Genomic DNA, 23,461 nt, shown 5'->3' on the forward strand with positions numbered 1-23,461 from the left:
CCTAGTCCTTTGTCATACCCACTGTTGTACCCTTCTCCACTCCACAACTCTACAACCAACTGTCCAAACTAGGGTTGCCATCTCAGAAGAAAAACTGCCACGTGTGCATACATTCTTTTTTTTTTTTGTTGTTGAAAATATTTTTATTGAAGGAAAAGTTACATCACATGCCAACACAGTGAGCCAGCTGACTCGTACCTTTCCAACATCTGCAAGATCACAGCTCTACTATCGATTCACACAAAGAATTAATAACAAAATTGATAACAAAATGTACAACTCATTGCCCACAAGCAAGTAATAACACAATCTACCATTCCTTCTAATTTTTCTTTTCCCCCTCCCCACATAACCTTCCACCCCAACCACCTACCCTCCCCCCTCCCATTCTATGATTGTTTCACAAGCTTGACGTAAGAGAAGCAGAGCTCCAGTAACCAAACCCTGCAAAAAAAACAACAAGTGCATTACACACATACTGTATATAAAAAAACCTGGCATTATAAAGCAGCACTTATGCCAGGACTCAAATAGCAACAGATCTACCTATGAAAAGGCAGCACCCTAGAATATCAATTTCCCTACTGGAAAATCAGTCTGTTACAGCTTTCTACCTATAAACTAAACACTCACAGAAAATAAATGCTAACAGAATACTGCACTTTGGGCATATGCACAGAACACAGCAGACCATTAACACAGCTAAAACAAGAGACCACACATCAGTACTGGAGATATGAAAGCAAAAAGCTGAACTGGAAACCTCAAAGAAGTCAGACTCTGCATGTACAGCAATAGTAGAGAAATAGAAACTGAAATGCAAGATATCTGCCAATTGTCTTGCAGGGTCTCCTGTATATTTGACATGTCTTCTCAATCATCTGTGTCCCTCTCTCTACCCTCCTCACATATTCCTCACCTGCCTTCTCAGTGTCCCTATCCCCCCCCCCATATCCGACATTGCACCTCTGTGTCCCTGTCCCTAGACTCCCTCCATGACTTGAATCTTTTCTCTTTGTCCCTGTCACATCCCCTCTCTCTTCCCCTTCTAAGGCATCCCCCATCCTGCAGTCAGCATCCCTCTCTGTCCCCCCTGTCCACCCTTGCAATCCAGGATCTCTCTCTCTCTCCTTCTTTCTTTCTCTCTCACTTCTGTTGGTCCAGCATCTCTCCTTCTCCCCCGTATGGTCTCTCTCTCTCTCTCTCTTTTTCCAAACTACTCCCCACTTCCCCCACTGTAGGTCTAGCATTTCTCCCCCCTCTACAGTCTGGTCTCTCACTCTTTCCTCCACTCCTTCCCCCCCCCCCCCCCCCCCCACAAGTCCAGAATTCACTCCCTTTCTTCTCCCTCACCTCCTGGTCTGGTATGTCCACCTACCAAGAGGGGGGGTCTGGCCTCTCTCCCTCTTCCCCCATCCCATAGCTCTCCTCCCCCAAGTGCCTTGCATCTGTCCATCTCCCGCTATCCTGTGGGTTAAGTTATCCCCCAATGTTCAGTGTCGGGCCATGTCCGGGCACCGGCACTGAATATCAGGGAATAATGTTGAGTGGGAGGGCTGCTGGAGCTTATGCAGGCCTAGCTGATATTCAGCCTAGCTCGCATAAGAAAGGTTTGTGGGTCCTGGCTGAATATCAGTCCAGGACCTGCAAAATTGTTTTTAAAAGTTATCTCCACCTCTCCCGGTCAGCAGCCCCATTCCACCTCTTCTTCCCTTCAGGACCTACCTGACTTCTCTGGTGTTCTAGCGGGGTGTTAGCTCCTGTCCCTAGCTGTAGCTTCTTGAAAATGGCTGCTGTGAGAAATCGTGGCAGCCAATTTCAAGAAGCTGTTACTAGGGGCAGGAGCGAGAAGGTTCGCTTCTGCTCCTGACACTCCACATGACCATCAGGTAAGGCAGGGAGGCCCCAGGGGAAGTCCTATTCTAACCGGGAGTTGGGGGTGGGGTAGGGCTGCTGACCAGGGGTGGGGTGGGGTGGGGCTCGCATAAAGATAGATGGGTGAATTTAGGATAGCTTTTAAGCTGTCTTAACTTCACCTGCTTAACTTACGTAGGTCTAGGCTGAATGTTGCTGGTACCCACTAAGCAATGGCCCCTGACTGGCCCACTTTTTTGGGGCAAGTCAAAGGTGATATTCAGTGGGACTCCCTGCTTTAGTGCCGCTGAATATCCACTTCTGCCCACTTAAATCACTTTAAATATTGGCCCCTGTATCTTTTGTACGCCATGGTCTGGGTGACTGTTTGAGCATCCAGGACTGTCCGGAGGGGACCAGTATAAATAAATACTGTATTAAAAGTTATGGCATCTAGTAAAGTGCAGACATTACAAGCTATGGGGCTGCAAATGTATTCTTGCAGCAAGTATTACTTCAGGGCTACTGGCTGTGCTAACCGCATCATCTACATTTTTCTCAAAGAGGTGTCAGAGGTACACATCTTCCCCCTGAGCAACCACCCTGACTGTAACCCTCTCACCTTTCCTAGGGCAAAGGAGAGTCTTGGATTAGCCAGTGCCATATGGAAAACCAGAGCCTGTGGGGCAGGAGAGAATGAAAATCATGACCACCCAGAACAGTGTGGCATCTTATCACTTTAAGTGAGGAGACTGGGAGGAAAAGGGACCTTTGAGAGCTTCTTTGAGTAGGAGCAGGGGCGTATCTGGAATCCGGCGGTAGGGGGGGCCAGAGCCAGAGAGGGGGGGCACATTTTTGCCTCCCTCCCCCCCCCCCCCCGCCGCCGCCTCTCTCCACCCCCTCCCCGCCGTCAACCCTCCCCCGTTGCTTACTTTTGCTGGCGACGTCAGCAACGACGTCAGACGCCGAACTGGATTCAACGAATCAGCACTGCAGCGTTACTTCCTTGAAGCACATGGCCACGGAGGAAGACGAAATATGGAGATTGCGGGTCGGACCTCGGCTGGCGGGGGTTGGGGCCCCCCGCCAGCAAAAGTAAGCAGCGGGGGAGAGTTGACGGCGGGGAGGGGGGCCAGGGCGAAATCTGCGGGGGCCCAGGCCCCTGTGGCCCCACACAGATACGCCCCTGAGTAGGAGGCATCCTTTTGCTTCAGAGGAGGTGTGATCCTAAGGGGAGACCTCAGGGTGAGAAGTGACTGATCTTGCCAAGTATTTGTGACCTGGATTGGCCACTGTTGGAAACAGGATGCTGGACTCGATGGGCCTTTGGTCTTTTCCAGTATGGCAATACTTATGTACTTATGTACTTGGTGGGAGGGTGGCTGTTCTTCTCAGGCAGTGAAGTTACTTTAGGCCACTGACAGCAATTTAAGGGAATATATGGCTTTGCCAAGACATTGGCAAGTGGGACAACCTGTCAGTTCTCTCAGTTAAAATTAATTGTATATACTGAGGCATAGTGGGTTTTCTGTGGCTTAACATAAATTACATGGTTTAACTTGCTTTTCAGTAATCCATGTTAATATTAATGAGATGATTTGCATGTATTTGCATGTAGCATGACTTATTTGTGTTTTGCTCATGCTACACAGTTTTATTGCATTATTGATAATGCTTAACTGTTTTGTCTTGATAATGCATGTTGCTATGGGTTTCACACAGGTGAAGGACTAAATTTGACATTTAACACTCATTAACATATCTTTGCAAACAGGGGCATATATTAATTACTACATAAGTACATAAGTATTGCCATACTGGGAAAGACCAAAGGTCCATCAAGCCCAGCATCCTGTTTCCAACAGTGGCCAATCCAGGTCACAAATATCTGGCAAAATCCCCAAAAAGTAAAAAAAAAAAAAAAAAAACATTCCATACTGCCTATCCTAGAAATAATGGATTTTCCCCTAGTCCATTTAATAATGGTCTATGGACTTTTTCTTTAGGAAGCCGTCCAAACCTTTTTTAAACTCTGCTAAGCTTCTGATTAGCTTTAAATTTACTACATTGTAGCTTCATTGCATGCCCCCTAGTCCTAGTATTTTGGGAAAGCGTAAACAGACACTTCACATCTACCTGTTCCACTCCACTCATTATTTTATAGACCTCTATAATATCTCCCCTCAGTTGCCTTTTCTCCAAGCTGAAGAGACCTAGTCGCTTTAGCCTTTCCTCATAGGGAAGTTGTCCCATCCCGTTTATCATTTTCGTCGCCCTTCTCTGCACCTTTTCTAATTCCACCATATCTTTTTTGAGATACGGCGACCAGAATTGAACACAATATTTGAGGTGCAGTCGCACCATGGTGCGATACAAAGGCATTATAACATCCTCATTTTTGTTTTCCATTCCTTTCCTAATAATACCTAACATTATATTTGCTTTCATAGCCGCAGCAGCACACTGAGCAGAAGGTTTCAACGTATCATCAACAACGACACCTAGATCCCTTTCTTGGTCGGTGGCTCCTAACGTGGAACCTTGCATGACGTAGCTATAATTTGGGTTCCTCTTTCCCACATGCATCACTTTGCACTTGCTCACATTAAACATCATCTGCCATTTAGACGCCCAGTCTCCCAGTATATTTCAAATCAATTATTAAATCATCTTATTTCATACGTCTTTCCAAATTTTTCTAAAGGCAAATTACAGCAGTAAGTCAGAAAACAAAAATCATGAAGAGGGTTTTTTTTTTTTTTTTACAAAGCTGCACTACCGATTCTCGGTGTGCAAATGAGAGGAAGCCCATTCAGTTCCCATGGGATTCCTCTCATTTGCCGCATGGGAAAGCACTGCTTTGTAAAAGAAGCCATAGGGTTCTTTTTTAGCATGCGCTATAAATTAGCATATGCTAAACATTAAGACGTCCATTATATTCCTATCGGCATCTTAGCGCTTAAACTTTGTAAAAGTACCTCAAAATAAATGATAAAAACCATATCCTATATGAAAATAAATAAATAAACTCCTACAAATCATAAGATATAAACAGTTACTGAATCCATCAAATCATAGATAAATAATCAGGCAACAGATCCTCTTAAAGACAGAAGTACCTTTAAATAGTGATAGTTACTAAGGGGTCCTTTTACAAAACTGCGGGAAAAATGGTCCTGCCCTAGCAGTGGATAAAATAGCCCCTAGACACATGGCCACGCGGTAAGAGAACTCTTACCCCGTGGCCATGCGGTGGGGAGCCCTTACCGCCACCCATTGAAGTGGCGATAAGGGCTCCAGCGCTAAGCCAGAGGCAACTGGGTAGCGGAGCCGATGCCTGATTACTGCCAGGTTATCACCGCGCAAGCCATTTCCGGGGGGGGGGGTCTTTTTCCCCCGGGAAATGGTGCTCGCTTGGAGTGGGTCTACCACCGGCGGCTGCGTTGGGCCAGCAATAAGAGTGAGCACTAAGCCCACATTGGGCTTAGTCCCAGAAGAATGAGCGATAAGCCCATGTTGGACTTACCACCGCTGTGTAAAAGGGCCCCTAAGTTGGATAAATTGAGGTACAAACAGGGTAGATACTATCCCAAAATTACAAAGCCAGTGCTAGAGAGGATGATGTCAAAGCCCATTCTAAAAAACAAAACAAAACAGCAACAAAACTCCTCCCCTTTCCTCCTCTGTTTCACCTAATATCTGCTAATTTATCAAATTATACATCTTGTGCTCCACATCATCCATGCAGGAATTCTATAATGCTGGCATGGAATTACTATTTTACAAGCCCCCCAAATCCACAGCGCTCATCTGTATCATTTCATAGGTAGGTATTTTGCTAGTTTTATTTTTCTAATGGGGAAAATGTCTCACCTTGTATTCAGTAGTTATAACAATGGGCAACAGTTGAATGGAGGAACAGTCTAGAATTAAAGCTCTCAACCCAGTCCTCGTGACACACTTAACCAGACGGGTTTTTAGGATACTCATAATGAATCCACATGAGATCATTTTCCATGCATTGCCTCCATTGTAGGCAAATCTCTCTCATGCATACTCATTGTTCATATCCTGAAAACCAAACTGGCTGGGTGTATCCTGAGGGCTGGGCCAGTGGCGTACCAAGAGTAGGGCGGTCCATCCCGGGTGAACGCTGCTGGAGGGGTGCAGAGCAGTGGCGTAGCCAAGGGTGGGCCCAGGCCCACCCACTTTGGGCTCAGGCCCACCCACTAGCAGCACACCTGTGATGTGGCTGGTAGGGATCCCTAAGCCCCATCAGCCAAAAACTCCCAACAACTATCCTTCCTGCATACTTTATAAATAGCAGATCTTCACCTGCAGCAAGCAGCGACTGATACATACTGTTCGCACTGGCCCTACAGCCTTCCCTCTGATATATTCCCGCCTATGTGTAAACAGGAAGTTGCATCAGAGGGAAGGCTGTGGGGCCAACATGAGCAGTGTGTATTAGTTGCTGCTCGCTGCTGGTGGTGAAAATCTGCTACTTAAAAGGTATGCGGGGGAGGGGGGATATTTGAGAGTCCATATGGTATGCAGGCGAGAGAGGGAGACACCAAGAGGCAGATGCACTAAAGCTAAATGAGCCTTTAATGACCCTCCAACGAGGAAAATTTGATCCGTTGCATGCATCAAAGGGCTTTTACCGAGGAAGCCAGCAGCTAACGAAAACGGAATGGAGATGAGCAATTAGTGTGAAAACCCCATTGAAACGACATGCACTAACCTTTTCCGATTGCCTTTACGCAGGAAAAAGGCAGGAAAACTAACGAGAGGTCTGGACCTCTCGTTAGGACAGCTCTGTGCCAGGAAAAATCATTAAGTGAAAAAATAAAACAAACTTTGAGCCAATCCCAGCGCATTAGCAGAGCTAAAAGCGCTGTGATTGGTCCAAAGGACGTCAGCAAACACATCAAATAAAAAAAATAAAAAAAGGATCGGGAGGGGGCAAGGGCGCTCATCAGGAGCGTCCTGTATGGACGGCCTTGCCCCCCCCGCTGCTCCCCACTTTCCGCCGCTCCCCCCCCCCCCCGGAAAAAGCAAAATGCTAGCTGCCCCGGTCCCCCTCCCTTCCTGTTCCTCTGTTCTGCAGAGCTAACTCCGCCTCCCGTCATTCTTCTGCCTCGTGCCCCGCCCCCGCTGCCCCCCCTGAGGTCGACTACGCCGCTCCCCCCCTCCACCGAGACCCCCCTCCCTATTAACGACCCGAGCAGCGCCTCTCTCCTCTTTCAGAAGCGCTGCACGGGCAGGAAGATCTATTGTGTTGGTTGTAGTCTCCATGACGTCTCTTCTTCCCTGGCCTAGGCCCCGCCTCCTTCTGACGTAGGGAAGAAGAGGCCAGGGAAGAAGAGACGTCATGGAGACTACAACCAACACAATAGATCTTCCTGCCCGTGCAGCGCTTCTGAAAGAGGTGAGAGGCGCTGCTCGGGTCGTTAATAGGGAGGGGGGTCTCGGTGGAGGGGGGGAGCGGCGTAGTCGACCTCAGGGGGGGGCAGCGGGGGCGGGGGCACGGGGCAGAAGAATGACGGGAGGCGGAGTTAGCTCTGTAGAACACAGGAACAGGAAGGGAGGGGGACAGGGGCAGCTAGCATTTTGCTTGTTCGGGGGGGGGGGGGGGGTAGCGGCGGAAAGTGGGGAGCAGCGGGGGGGGGGGGGGGGCAAGGCCGTCCATACAGGACGCTCCTGATGAGCGCCCTTGCCCCCTCCCGATCCTTTGTTTTTGGATTTTGCTGACCGGGTAGCCACGTGTATTTGTTGTGGCTTTTTTTTTGTTTGTTTTTACGTTTGCAGCATGCGCAGAGCAGCCAGCAAAACGCTTGGCTGCTCTGCGCATGATTTAGGGGCCGATTACCGATGTGTATTGTGATTCTTTGATACATTGTACGTTTGAATACCGATCTGAGCATGTGTGACTTTTTTTTTTGGTGCATTCTTCGTTTTTTAAAAATCGTTAGGGACTTTAACGATTTTGATTTTTTTATGTTTGGTTGCTGCATCTGCCTCCAAATCACTTGTGGGAGAGGGCAGAGTTCTTGTGCACACCCATGTTGGGTCTAGGCCCACCCAAAATTGGGTGTCTGGCTACGCCCCTGGTGCAGAGAGCAGCCGTGCGCCTGTCGGCTCCGCTGGTTCCCTGCTCCCTCTGCCTCCCTCTGCCCCGGAACAGGTTACTTCCTGTTCCGGGGCAGAGGGAGCAGGGAGCCAGCGGAGCTGAGAGCCATGCGGCTGCTCCCAGCAGTTAAGAATACACCCGGGGGGGGGGTGCGCATCGGCGATCTGCCCCGGGTGGCAGCCGACCTAGGATCGTCACTGGGCTGGGCTGAGAACCTTTAGTCTACAGATTAAAGAAGTACTGCCGTAGGAAACAACAGGACGTCTTTTACTACGCGGCGGTAAGCCCAACGTTGGCTTACTGCTTGCTAAACAGGAAGTACAGCTGGGCTACTGCAGCAGCCCGATTATAGTTCCCACCCCCAGCATGTGACTTTTCCGGTGCTACAAAAATATGGTGGCGCGGGAGCCCTTACTGTTCCCCCCCCACCCCGCTCCCAAAATGGCTGTGTGTACTTCACTTGCCACACAACCATTTCTTAAAACAGACTTTTACCCACTGCGGTAAAAGGGGGCCTCAGCGCACACCAAAAACATGCGCTGGTGCCGGCGCAGGCCCCCCTTTTGCCGCAGCTTAGTAAAAGGACCCAATAAAAAAAACCCACAGTTCCAGTCTCCATGCTGCTCCTTGTAAGCTTCAGGTACAAATTTTGATTGTAGGTTCCTGGGAACAGATCAAAAAAGACATGTCCTGTATTAAAATTATTATTTTATTGCATGCATATTTAATTTGAATGTTTTTAACTGATATTGATTTGATATTATATTTTATTGTATTATGTTTTTAGATTTGATCTGTTTTTATTTTATATGATGTGATAGTGTTTTTAGATATGTTTTATTATCAAATATACAATGGTGAAGTTTATGTTTTACTCATTATGTATTTTTATTTTGTAGTTTTTTTACCCCTGACGCAGCCTGAGGGCGAAACGTGGCCACGTCGGGTAACTTGTAATAAACCACTTCTTCTGTTACCCTCCTGTTCTATTTTTTTGTCTTTTTTGATCTGCGTTTTTTCTTTTGATTTGCCATTTCTGTGGCAGATCTTTGCCTTTTTTTTGTTTCTGTCTGGTTCCTGGGAACAGGGAAATACCTTTTGTGCCTCTGACACGTTTTGAGCTACAATTGAAAAAAATGTGAGAAAATGAAGTGCAGGTACTCACAGCCTGGGCTGTTTTTATTGCCACAAATCTATGGTTTCCTTCCTTTCCACATACATATCCAAAGGCTCGGTGGTCCGTGATATCCTTTGCAATATATGAAATTTCATGAACTGCGTGATGATGTTGAAGAACCTAAAGCAAGTACAAAAAAAAAAAATTCACAACACCAATTATACAGGTTTTCACCAAATTTCTTTCTTCAAGATAATTGCTCCATATAAGTTCTTGTAACCACATGTCACTACAGCACTAGGGTGACGGCCCAGCAACAACCGCGTGAGATTTCAAGCTGGTATTCACTGACCGCTTACAGTTAAGTGTCTAATATTGTATTTAAGCATAACTCCATTCTGATTGCTTATTTTATTGTGGAAGTAGGCAGGATCAGTGCTATGATGGCGGATTGCTACGGGCCGACTCCATTTTTTATGGTATAAAGGCACTTCAAGCAAAATTCTGAGCACTGCATTATAAAAAACAAAAAAAATATTTAAATCATATTATATTAAACAATATATGTAATACACTGGTGGAATAGTTATCATCAGTTAAAATTTAATGCCAAGAAGTGTAGAGTGATGCACTTGGGGTGCGGAAGCCCAAAAGAGAGATACCGGATAGGAGGGGAGAGATTAGTAAGCTCGACTCAGGAGAGAGACCTTGGGGTGTTGGTGTCGGAGGATCTGAAGGTGAAGAAACAATGCGACAAGGCGACGGCCATGGCCAGAAGGATGCTAGGCTGCGTAGAGAGGGGCATAACCAGCAGAAGAAAGGAGGTGTTGATGCCCCTCTACAAGTCATTGGTGAGGCCCCACTTGGAGTATTGTGTTCAGTTTTGGAGGCTGTATCTTGCTAAAGATGTAAAAAGACTGGAAGTGGTGCAAAGAAAAGCTACGAAAATGGTATGGGATTTGCGTTGCAAACCGTACAAGGAGAGACTTGCTGACCTGAACATGTATACCTTGGAGGAAAGGAGAAACAGGGGTGATATGATACAGACGTTCAAATATTTGAAAGGTATTAATCCGCAAACAAACCTTTTCCGGAGACGGGAAGGCAGTAGAACTATAGGACATGAATTGAGGTTAAAGGGGGGCAGACTCAGGAGTAATGTCAGGAAGTATTTTTTCACGGAGAGGGAGGTGGATATGTGGAATACCCTCCCGCGGGAGGTGGTGGAGATGAAAATGGTAATGGAATTCAAACATGAGTGGAATAAACACAAAGGAATCCTGTTTAGAAGGAATGGTTCCGTGGAATCTTAGTGGCGATTGGGTGGTGACGCCGGTAATTGGAAATAAAACGGGAGCTGGGCAGACTTCTACGGTCTACACCCTGATCATGACTGAATTGATAGGGATGGGCTGGAGTGTAAATTTTAAGGGGCTTCGATGTTAGCTTCAGAACTTAGTACAAGAACAGTACTGGGCAGACTTCTACGGTCTGTGCCCTGAGAAAGGCAAGGACAAATCAAACTCGGGTATACATATAAAGTATCACATACCATGTAAAATGAGTTTATCTTGTTGGGCAGACTGGATGGATCGTACAGGTCTTTTATCTGCCGTCATTTACTATGTTACTATGTTATGAGCAGAGTGGGTGATGAATCAGTCTGCAGCTGGCTAATATTCAGTTATAATTACTAACACTCATAGTGCGCAGACCTGGTTCCAGTTGGGGGGCGGGGAAAGATCCATGGCTGGACAGCTTGGGAGACAGAGTTGCAGATTAAAGTGGTTGACTGGGAGGGGAGAGAGAGGAAGGGAAGGGAAAAGGAAATGGGACTTATATACTGCCTTTCTGTGGTATTTTGCAACTACATTCAAAGTGGTTTACATATATTCAGGTACTTATTTTGCACCTGGGGCAATGGAGGGTTAAGTGACTTGCCCACAGTCACAAGGAGCTGCAGTGGGAATTGAACCCAGTTCCCCAGGAGCAAGGTCTGCTGCACTAACCACTAGGCTACTCCTCCTAGTGGTTAGTGGCTAGTGGCTAGACAGAAAGAGAGATTTTTGCTGTGTGCAAGAACAGTCACGAGACAGTGGACTGCAAAGCATGCAATGCCTGGTTTATGGGAAGAAGATTATCAATAGAAATCAAACAAAATAAAACATGGAAAAGAAAATAAGATGATACCTTTTTTATTGGACATAACTTAATACATTTCTTGATTAGCTTTCGAAGGTTGCCCTTCTTCGTCAGATCGGAAATAAGCAAATGTGCTAGCTGACAGTGTATATAAGTGAAAACATTCAAGCATTACTATGACAGTCTGACAGGGTGGGAGGATGGGGTGGGTCGGAGGTATGCATGGGGACATCAAAGCATATCATTGATATTCTAACAGGATGGGTGTGGATAGGTGAGGGGTGGGGTGATCAACAGAGACATACAGCTTTATGGTTTATAATGGGCTAGGAACCCCAGATCCTTGTTAAGTCCTTTCTGTTGGGTGTTAAAATATTCAATCATTCTGACTTCAAAGGTCTTACGTTCTTGTATGGTTTTAAAGTTACCTTTCAGTATTCTCACTGTGAAATCACTGGTACAGTGTCCTGATTCTGTGAAGTGCTGTCCCACCGGGGTGGGGGCCCTACTGGCTGTATTGTTCATGTGATGTCTATGTAAATTGAATCTTGTCTTAAGCATCTGGCCTGTTTCTCCAATATAGCATCCTTCCTTACATTTTTTACACTGAATGATATATACCACATTGGAAGATGATGAAATCCCCGTCTGTAAGAGATGTTCAGTCAGGTGAGGCCATAGAACTGTGAGCAACCAGAAGATCCCCCTCACAGAACAACCAAGGGCATTTGTCACCTATTAGTTAAATGGTCTATGCAAAGGATGAACCTTCAAGAGGTGGAAGGCCAGGAATAGGCAAGCATTCCTCTAAAATCCTACAGTCATTTTTAAGAAAGGAAGTTGAAGATGTAGCTATTAATGTCTCCATGCCAAGATCAAATTTCTGAGAACTGTGCACAGTTAGTGATGCCCCCTGGGGCCGTATATGAATAACTTTTCTAGTACATAAATGTCTGACCAGTTCCATACCCACAATGCAATGCCTCTGCGCTTGTTCCCAAATCTGACTAATCTGTGCTGCCAGCAAGAGGAATGGTCATGGAGTGTCGGTGTAGTGACTGGGTAAGCAATAGGAGAGGGTATGAAAAATTTAAGAAAAATCTCAGAGTAAGTCACAAACCACAGCCCAAGGCAATGGATCACAGGTCTAATTCCAATTCAACAGGAAGCTCAAAAGGGAGAGAGGAGGAGGAGGCGGAAGAGGAGGAAACAACCCTCCCCCACCCCCACCCCCCAACAAAGAAAATTACATTTTTTTCAATCTGACACATTTATGTGGGTTTTGAAAAAGTATCTATTTACAGAAAAACATCAAGAATTCCATTAAGTTGAAAATATAACAATAAGACATTTTTTCCTTCACAGCAGAAATCATATTACAGTATTAACTGAGTTACAGTCATTTTAATATCTGATATATTTTACATTAACATGTAGTTTCTTTAATCTATTTCAGAATTTGTAACAATTCTGAAATGATTTACAGGACAACAGAGTCACAGAGCAGCCAATTATATTCTGTTTGCATTAGAAAATCATTTACATTTGTGGATTATCATTAATATTAATTTTCTTCTGCATTTAGTTTGCATATTTGTATTTTTTTTCCCATTATCTAAATTTCCCCCAGGAACCTGTGACTTTTCTTATGCTCCTAGTCCTAATTTGAATTTCCCATTACTTCTGATCATTCTTGCACTTTAGAGCTGACAGTTTGCACAGAGTAGTTAAAGACTGCCTTATCTCATAAGAACATAAAACATAAGCATTGCCATACTGGCACAGACCAAAGGTCCATCAAGCCCAGTATCCTGTTTCAAACACTGGCCAATCCAGGTCACAAGTACCTGGCAACATCCCAGAAAAGTAAAACAGATTTTATGTTGCTTATGCTAGAATATACAGTGGATTTTTCCCAATCCATTTTAATAATGGCGTATAGACTTTTCTTTTAGGAAATTATCTAAACCATTTTTTAAACCCTGCTAAGCTAACTGCTTTTACCACAATCTCTGGCAACGAATTCCAGAGTTTAATTACTCATTGAGTGATGAAATATTTTCTCCGATTCATTTTAAATTTACTATTTAGTAGCTTCTTTGCATGCCCCCTAGTCCTAGTATTTTTGGAAAGAGTAAACAAGCGAGTCATGTCTACCCATTCCACTCTACTCAGTATTTTCTAAACCTCTATCATATCTCCCTAGCTGCTTTAGCCTTTCCTCATAGGGAACTCATCCCATCCTCTTTATCATTTTCATCGCCCTTCTCTGTACCTTGTCTAATTCCGCTATATCTTTTTTGAGATGCAGTGACCAGAACTGCACATAGCATTCGAGGTGCTGTCATACCATGGAGAGATACAAAGACATTACAACATTTTTATTTTTGTTCTCCATTCCTTTCCTAATAATGCCTAACGTTCCATCTGCTTTCATAGCTGCCACCACTGCAGATTGAGTAGAAGGTTTCAACATATCATCAATGATGACACCTAGATCCTTTTTCTGGGTGGTGACTCCTAATGTGGAACCTTGCATCACTTAGCTATGGTTTGGGTTCCTCTTTCCAACATGCCTCACTTTGCACTTGCTCATATTAAATTAGTGCAAAATCAGCCTAATGCAGAACACCTTGAAGCTCAGCACACAAGAGGGCAAATACTATATATGGCACTGGAATTTAGCTGCTGGCATGATGTGTTCTGAATGCGAATTCTATGGCAGCACTTCCATGAGGAATTTCCATTATAGAATACTAGTGTAAGTTCTCAGTTTCATGCCTAACCTTAGGCACGAGCAGTTAAGCCATGTCAAAGGTTGGTGTAAGTCAGGAGCGTAGCCAGACTTCGGCGGGAGGGGGGTCCAGAGTCCAAGGTGAGGGGGCACATTTTAGCCCCCCACCGGCACCGCCGACCTCCTCCCCCACCATTGCTGACCCCGCCACCACCAACTTTGCCCCCCCTGCCGACAACCCTCTCGACCCCCCTCCCACCGCCAACCCGCCGTCACCTACCTTTGCTGGCAGGGGACCCCAACCCCCGCCAGCCAAGGTCCTCTTCTTCTCACAAAAGGCTTTCTTCTGTTTCTGTTGTACGTGTAGGACGTCAGACTCACAGAACGAAGCCTTGCAGATCAGCTGATCTGCAAGGCTTCGTTCTGTGAGTCTGACGTGCTGCACATTGTACGTGCAGGATGTCAGAAACAGAAGGAAATGCAGGCGATGGCGGGTTGGCGGCGGGAGGGGGGTTGAGAGGGTCATCAGCAGGGGGGTCCAGGGCCAAATCTACGGGGGACCAGGCCCCCTGGCCCCACATAGCTACGCCACTGATGTAAGTGCTTATGCCTAGCTGTTGCCTATTAGGCGTGTAACACTAGTATTCTATAACATGTGTGCATAACTCCTAGACATACCCCTAACCCTGGCATTGTCCCCCTAGAAGTTGTGTGCAGCTTCTAGAATAGCGTAACTGCTGACTGGTGCCAAGAAATGCCAATTTAAGCCAATAATTGGTTGTTAATGCCAATTAACAGCCAATTATTAAATTACATTGTGTGCGCCACTGACCTTATTCTGTAAATTGGGTTCTCAACTCTGTGCACTAACCCCCGGATTCTGTATACGGCACCAAGATTTCAGTGCTGAAATTTGTCTGGATCCAAATTAATTAGCCTACGAACCAATTAATTATTGCAGCTAATTAGCAATAATTGAAATTTGCATATGCATCTCCCTGCGCCCTATTCTATAACCCCCATGAACCAAAATCCCCTATCCATGCAGCTCTAAAGGGGGCATGGCCAGGGGAGTGGCAGGGGCATCCTAAAAGTTGCATGTGGGGTTATAGAATAGCTCCATTTCCCCGTCAAAATGCCCAGAGATGGGTGCTGGCATTTACATCAGGTTTCAGCTGGCATAAATACGGGCAAATGGGCTCTATGTATTAATCTAGAGATGACGCTCAACCCAGAGTGCCATTTATAGAATGTTATTCTGCAACAATTTGTTTCCAGCGCTGAAATCTTGGTGCCCTCCTTAGCATAAAGTTGTGCGTCCAAATTTACATAATTAGGGGACTGTGACTACATAACTTCTGTTCTTTAGCACTTCTTTATCACTTCTACCCTCTGATAAGGTACAGTGGTTGCCCATGGCTCTAGGGGCACACCAAGATGGCGTAACTGTAGGAGAGATGAGGTCTGTTGAGTACTAGGGATGTTCACTTGTTCGAGAGACATAGAAAATGTCAGCAACACATCCCATGAGATTTTATGTCATGGGTAAATGAAAATGAGCAGAAGAAAAAGACAGAATGTCATGTTTTTTTTTAGTTCTGTCAATAGTGCACACTATTCATAAAGAGTGCCCATTATTCAAAAAGAGTGCACATTATTTCACAAACACCCAAATTCTATATATGGCGCCTCAAGTTGTGTGCACAAATTTGCCCGCACAGCCAAATTACATGCACGACTTAATTGATTAACAAGCTAATCAGCATTGATAATTGGTACTTAACAACCAATTAGCAGCACTAATTAGCTTTAATTAGAATTTACATGCACAACTTTCTAGGCGTATTCTTCCCTTTTTTAGCGAACTCATGAATATCTAAGTTTTTTTTAAACTGGATTAGCGCATGCCCGGTTAACTCGATTTTCAGAACTAACCGACCGTCTGTTCAGGGGCGTAGCCAGACAGCAGATTTTGAGTGGGCCTAGGCAAGAAGTGGGTGGGCGCCAAGTGTTCTCCCCCTCCCCCCAAAAAAATATCTAAGCTGGTGGGAAAATGTTTCTCTCCACCTTGGCAGTCTGCAGCAGGCATGCGCTGAAAACTGAGCATTCACAGGTGCCAGTAATGTAGAGCACACCATTTTCATTACCATCAGGTGGAAGTCTTCAGCTGGTAGAGCTTGGAATCCCCATCAGCTACTGCTAAACATGTGCTACTGGTGGGTGGGCCTGAGCCCTAAGTGGGTGGGCCCTGGCCCACCCAGGCCCACCTGTGGCTACGCCACTGCGCCTGTTAGTCCATAAAGATAGAACTGGTTAGCTCTGGGAGCTGACCGGACTCCGTCCCCGGAATGCCCCCAACATAGCTGGCTTGCACTTTGGTCATTTTCAGTGACGATAACTGGAAAGCTGCCAATAAGCGAGTTAACCAGACAGCGGCCGTTCTCAGCCAGTTAACTCGCTTTGAATATCGGCCGGTAAATATTTAAACAAAACCAAAATAACTTGCAGCTGCGCTTGCTGAGTTGATAATATTCATTGTAATAACACTCATTTATGCTATTATGAATGTTGTGGCTGATATCTTTTAAATGGAACTGACGGAACATTTAGAATAATGAGATGGGAGCATCTTAAAGCCATAAAACAGGACGTCTAACAGACTTGAAGCGGCTATTGGAAGAGGTAGGCAGAGACCGCATTAACTGCTAATACAGAGCTCTAAATAGATTTTCTTTTTCTCTCCTACTCTGCCTCATACTGTTATGCCTGGATACATAAAGAGTTTGATTTATTCATCCCATGGAGCAAACAGCGGGATTTTCCAAACAAAATGTAGCAGAATGAAATATTTCTACACAGCTATTTTTCCGAAGAGCTGTCTATATAAATGAGTTTTAGAGGACACTGCATGCTTGAATAACAAAAAAAAAAATCAGAAGCGATGTGCTGAACATATAAGATTTCCATTCAGGCATGCAGTATATGCGTTTGAATCAGATACATTTTGACTTGAGGGACATTTGCATTTTCTGTATGTGCTTTCTGCTTGAGATGAGAAAGCTGGTTATAATTCAGATTTGGCTAACACTACTGAGTGGATACAAACTGCTCAAGTCTGGAGGTTCTGAACTGAAATAACCTTCCTGCTTTGTCAGGGCCATAAAAACGTAGAAAATGACGGCAGATAAAGGTCATATGGCCTATCCAGTCTGGCCATCCATACCATCTATTATCCTTTCCTCTCCCTTTTACTAAGCCATGTAGGTGCCTACGCACGCCCAACGCGTGTCAATTTTGAGTTACCGCCCGGCTACCGCGTGGCCCTTGCGGCAATTCACTGCCGAAGCGAAGGCAGCTGACATCCGGGGCGGGTCGACGCTGTGCACCCCCCCCCCACCGGGTGCAGCACGGTGCACCCTCCCCCCTCCGGAGCGCACCCCCCTGGAGTGCATACTTACTTTGGGAAAGCGGCGAGGGGCGGGCGGGAGGGCCGAACCGCCCCGAGTGCATGTCGCTGGGAGCTGCGTCGGCTCCGCTGGTTCCCTGGTCTCTCTGCCCTGGAACAGGAAGTAACCTGTTCTGGGGCAGAGGGAGCAGGGAACCAGCGGAGCCGACACCCCCCCAGCGGCGTGCACCCGGGGTGGACCGCCCCACCGTCCCCCTTCCTACGCCACTGCGGCAATTTTAATTTTGCTGCACATCCATTTTCAGCAAAAATTTTAAAAAAGGCATTTTTACAGGTGCACTGAAAAATGATTCTGCGTGTGCCCAAAACACGTGTCTATACTACCGCAGGCCATTTTTCGGGACGCCTTTGTAAATGGGCCCCTTAGGGAACCAATGTGTTTGAACCAAGCTTTCTTGAATTCAGATACAGTCTGAGGGGACCTTTTACTACGCTGCTTAGGCGCCTACGTGCACCCAACATGCGCCAAATTTGAGTTACCACCCGGTTACCATGTGGCCCCTGCGGTAATTTCAATTTTGGAGCATGTCTATGCGCGTCTGAAAAATATATTTTAATTTTCTGGTGCGTGGCAGCTAAGTGCGTCGAGTGGCATCTGACGCGCATAGACTATTACCTCCCGGTTACCGTGTGAGACCTTACCGCTAGGTCAATGGCTTGCAGTAAGGTCTCAGACCCAAAATGGACATGTGGCAATTTTAATTTTGCTGCACATCCATTTTCGGCAAAAATTTTAAAAAAGGCATTTTTACAGGTATGCTGAAAAATGATTCTGCGTGTGTCGAAAGCATGTGTCTATACTACCAAAGGCCATTTTTCGGCACGCCTTTGTAAATGGGCCCCTTAGGGAACCAATGTGTTTGAGCCAAGCTTTCTTGAATTCAGATACAGTCTGAGGGGCCCTTTTACTGCGCCGCGTAGGCGCCTACGCGCACGCAACCTGCGCAAAATTTGAGTTACCACCCGGTTACCATGTGGCCCTTGCAGTAATTTCAATTTTGGAGCATGTCTATGTGCGTCTGAAAAATATATTTTAATTTTCTGGTGCGTGGCATTTGACGCGCATAGACTATTACCAGCCGGTTACTGTGTGAGACCTTACCGCTAGGTCAATGGGTTGCGGTAAGGTCTCAGACCCAAAATGGACATGCGGCAATTTTCATTTCCGCACATCTGTTTACGGCAAAAAAAGAGGCATTTTTTGTAGGTGCGCTAAAAAATAATTCTGCGCACGCCCAAAACACGCGTCTATACTACCGCAGGCCATTTTTCAGCGCACCTTAGTAAAAGGACCCCTTAGTCTCCACCACCTCCACTAGGAAGCCATTCCATGCATTCACCACCTCCTCTGCCCTGCCCACATGTACTTGCATAGGCACATAGCTATATAGCTCCTACCTCAAAGCATAACAGATAGTAAGAGAGCTATGGGACATAAGACAGCCCATGTATGCTGTAGGTCTGTGCTCTCCAATTAAGCCACATTGACCCCACACGCCACTCCTTTATCCAGCCTCTCCCCCCCCCCCCCCCAACCGAGAGTCAAATGAACCTATGTGTTGAGTGACAGGAAGTGAACCTCTGCTCCCCCTCTATAGCAAGCAGTTCACAGAAAATTTACCTGGTTCTGAGATTGATATATCATGTGGTGTATGTCCCTATCAGTAAACATAATGGAGACATTCCCGAGCCTGTACGTCTAGCCCCCTCTTTGGCCGTTTTCAAGTCCAAACTTAAAGCCCACCTCTTTACCACCGCTTTTGACTTCTAACCACTGCTCACTTGCCCTGCCCTTTTATCCTCACCTCTTTATTCCCTTACCCTTAATTGTTGTGTCTGTCTGCCTGTCTTATCTAGATTGTAAGCTCTTTGAGCAGGGTCTGTCTTTTTTTGTGTATGGTGTACAGCACTGCGTATGCCTTGTAGCGCTATAGAAATGATAAGTAGTAGTAGTAGTAGTAGACATAGTAAAGAAGCTGGGTGGAGACATAATCTTTCATGGTAGCAGATATTTAATCTGACTCGGGGATATTGTGCAGCAATGGTTGAATCTCCACTCTACATAGCCCATGTGCAGTGGTTCCCAAATCTGGTCCTGGAGGCACCAGAGCCAGTCACGTTTTCAGAATATTCACTATGGATATCCTGAAAACTTGACTGGCTGGGGTGCCTCCAGGACCAAATTTGGGAACCACAGCCTTAGACCACTTGTATCCCAGCGGTTGATACAGCCCCTGACTACCAAGATCGACCTTGTACAGTGTAGTATATTAGATACTCCAAGAACTACAACACATAAAAAATGTCTGTATACTTTTGTCCATCTTCTGCATCATATACTCTCTTTTTCCAACTTGCCAACATTCTCAATCTTGCATTTTTTTTTTTTTTTAAAGGGTTGCATCAGGCAAGACTTTACATGTGTTGGAGAACAAGTCCAGTGCTGGGCAGACTTCTAAGGTCTGCGCCCTGATCATGGCTGAATAGATTTGGATTGATTGGAGTGGAGCTTTTCAGGGGCTTTCATGACAACTTCAGAAGTTTTAGAACAAGATCAGTGCTGGGCAGACTTCTACAGTCTATGCCCTGAAAATGGCATCAGGTATACATACTCAGGATATACAACACAAACAGATCAATGTCTTCTCGTACTTACCTCAATTTACACCTTCCCAACTGCAAAGGTATTAAATACAAAACCTACTATGCATCCAGTTTCTCCTTTTTAGGCAGCCAGCTTTGGAACGCTCTACCAAGATCCATCCGAATAATCAACGACCATCTGCCCTTCAGAAAAATGTTGAAGACCCATCTCTTCAAGAAAGCTTACCCTAATGACCCAACTTAACTTTTTAAGCTCACCCACATGATTCCTGTCCTGACGATTATTATACCTTAGACCAAGTCTCCCAATCTCCTTATGCTCATCCCCTAATCTTGACTTCTCCATTCTTCCTACTCCTTACCTCTCCCAATCTCCTTTCCTTTTGCACATCTCTGTTTACCTCTCCATGTTTAATTTACATATCCTTAAAACCCCACTATTACTATGTTTACTACAATGTGTAATATTCTCATTCAAACTTGTAATTGTATTTACTATGTAAGCCGCATTGAACCTGCTATGTGTGGGAAAACGCGGGATACAAATGTAATAAATAAATATGAAGTATTACATCATGCCTTACGTAAACGCACTGTGTTAGTTTTGCTGTGGTAACATTGTAAATATTACAACAGCTTAGTAACTTCTGCTAGGATTCTGGTTAGAATAAATTCTCTTTCTTTTTGTGTAGTTCTCTTTCATATAGCAATATAAATAATTTAATTAGTCTCAGATTTGTAAATTACATGATAATAATTACACAAAGCGCATTAACAATGTTACCTCATAACACTTTTAATCTGGTGTCTCTAATTGACATTTAAAATTAGCTCGCACAAATTAACTAAACAGCAGAAGATGGCTAACAGAGTGCTATCGGATATCTGAAAGATTAACATCAACCCACGGGTGCCTGCAGGTTGCATTTGTGCTAATGTATTATGCCACTGTTAAATGCATGAGTAAGGTATCAAATGGTTAATTAATTTGCAAAATCACACTATGCATTCATTAACTGACAGCATGCATTCATTAATTAAAAATATAATGTAGTTAAAATAATCAATATGCTTTTATTGCATTTACCTTAAATCATTTATTAATAAGGGTCAGAATTAAAAGACAGGAAAAGTAAGGGGGGAAAAGCCAGCTTACTTGTATATTTTTGAAATGATACATCTTTTTTTTCCCCACAATTATTTAGGGGACCTTTACTAAGCTGTGGTAAAAAAGTCACCTTAATGTGCTCTTATGTGGGGTTTTCCCCACACACTAAGGCCATTTTTACCACAGAAGTAAAATGGCCAATTTTTCCCTTTTTGGCATTAATGGCCAAGTACTAACATTGCCTTAGCACATGGTCATTAAATATTAGCACCTGCACACTTACTGTCATCTATTTTGTAGGCGGTAATGGGCTCAGCGCTCATCCTGCGCAATTCAGTTAGGGCCACATTCTATAAATAGCACCTGAAAAATAGGCACTGAAAAACTACGCGCTTAGCCCGAGTCTGTAAACTACGCCTAAAGTTAGGCATAGTTTATAGAATATGCGCATATGCTGTTCTTGCAACTAAAATTTAGGCCACCTAAAACCAGGCCTATACCTGCACCTAACTTAAGCGCAGATCTGGTGTTTTCCACTTCCCCTTTTCAGCTACACACATTAGAATTTACATGCACCACATTATAGAATACGCCTAGAATCTTGTGCGCATAAATTCTAATCCAATTAGTGCCACTAATTAGTTGTTAAGTGCCAGGCTCTGGCTTGTTAATCAATGCATGGTAATGTAGCTGTGCTAAATGATTACCACAGAACTGCCCACTCTCCGCCCTCCCAGACATGCCCCCTCTGTGATAAAATAAAAAAATATTTGGAAATGAAGAAAGAATCCATGGAGAAAAAAAAGCAACTTTTCAGTTGAGATTCCCGTGTAAATGTTTGCTTTTCTTTAAAGAAAAGAAATATATTTTCTATGAACCTGAACAGTTGCGAGAATTTCTTAATGCGCAGAGAATTGAAGAGCAGTCATAGGACAAGAGGTTCATTTTGTAAGATAGGGGTTAATCCCTACTCGATTACTCTTTTTGATTTTTCTTATATATAAACCATCTTCCAATGGCACTTATAATTTTTGCTTCCTTCCTTCATATTGTGGACTATAATCCAATATAAAGATATTATCTTTAGTGGACAATGTTTACTTTGTCTATTTGAAATATTTTTTTGTGGAATATTGGTATGGATATGTTGGTATATCTGTTCAAAGTTTACTCTTTGTAAAAATTAAAATTCAATAAAGAAAAAATTAAAAAAAAAAACACTACATGTATATTGAAGTGAATGATAAAGCAGTCACAAACCAATGAGGATCATAATAAATGATGAACAATGAAACAAAGAAACACAGAGCTGTAAGAATATGGCAAGCGTAACAGATATATACTACATAAAATAATTTAAAATGAAATATCTAACCAGCATTGAAAATAGATATAAATAATATATGATAAACAGAAAATCAAAGTCCAAAAATCATAAGAAACTTACTCGAGGGCATTTTGGTATTTTTTTGCCATATCTTAGCCCAATATTTGTGTTTAAATATCCCCTACTCCCCGGTGACTCACAGGAGAATTGAGGGAAGAGAAAGAGTCTTAAAAGTTTAAAACTGCTGTGAATATAGGCCCAAACTTCTTTCCGTTTTGTCTCCCCAACAGTTGACAACATGCACCTACCTTCCTTTCAATTTCTGAATGATGAGGTGTAGTTAGGATTTTGATGTTCAGATAGAATTTTTATTTTTGTTACATTTGTACCCCACGCTTTCCCACTCATGGCAGGCTTAATGCGGCTTACATGGGGCAATGGAGGGTTAAGTGACTTGCCCAAAGTCCACCACCCAGGACCAAAGTCCACCACCCTAACCACTAGGCCACTCCTCCACAATGTATTTATTATTGGTTTAAAAATGTGGGGGTCAACATTCAAATCGATTTAACTGGCCAGAAGCGGCTCCTGGCTGGTTAAATCACTTGTGTGGGACTTTCCGCACAAGTGATTTAACTGGTTAGTGCCACTGAATATCATCACAGGCAGATAAACTAATGTCAGCCATTTTGTGGTGGCCCGTGGATGGAGTCAGCACTTATAAAGTTGAGAGCTGATATTCCGACCTAAGTTTAACATTTAAATGGGACTGCGTAAAAGTCAGTACTATTTTTATGTGGTGTTGCTTAGGCACTTAAGTGCTGAACATCACATTTAGGAGTCCTTTTACTAAGGTGTGCTGAAAAATGGCCTGCGCTGGTGTAGACACGTGTATTGGACGCGCGACGGTTCATTTTCAGCGCACCTGCAAAAAAAAGGCCTTTTTTTTGGTCAAAAACGGACGTGCAGCAAAATA

General features: G+C 44.5%; 1 protein-coding gene across 1 annotated transcript in view; it reads right to left on the reverse strand.

The window, feature by feature from the left end:
- The window catches only part of LOC115471808 (disabled homolog 1-like), a 119,549-nt gene that overhangs the window by 93,968 nt on the left and 2,120 nt on the right, over nucleotides 1-23,461 (reverse strand). The window contains exon 2 of the mRNA XM_030205639.1: nucleotides 9,153-9,284. Coding sequence (XP_030061499.1) covers nucleotides 9,153-9,284 — 132 coding nt within the window. The remainder of the gene's footprint in view (nucleotides 1-9,152; nucleotides 9,285-23,461) is intronic.

This window comes from Microcaecilia unicolor, chromosome 6 (genome assembly GCF_901765095.1).
Source record: "Microcaecilia unicolor chromosome 6, aMicUni1.1, whole genome shotgun sequence".
NCBI lineage: Eukaryota > Metazoa > Chordata > Amphibia > Gymnophiona > Siphonopidae > Microcaecilia > Microcaecilia unicolor.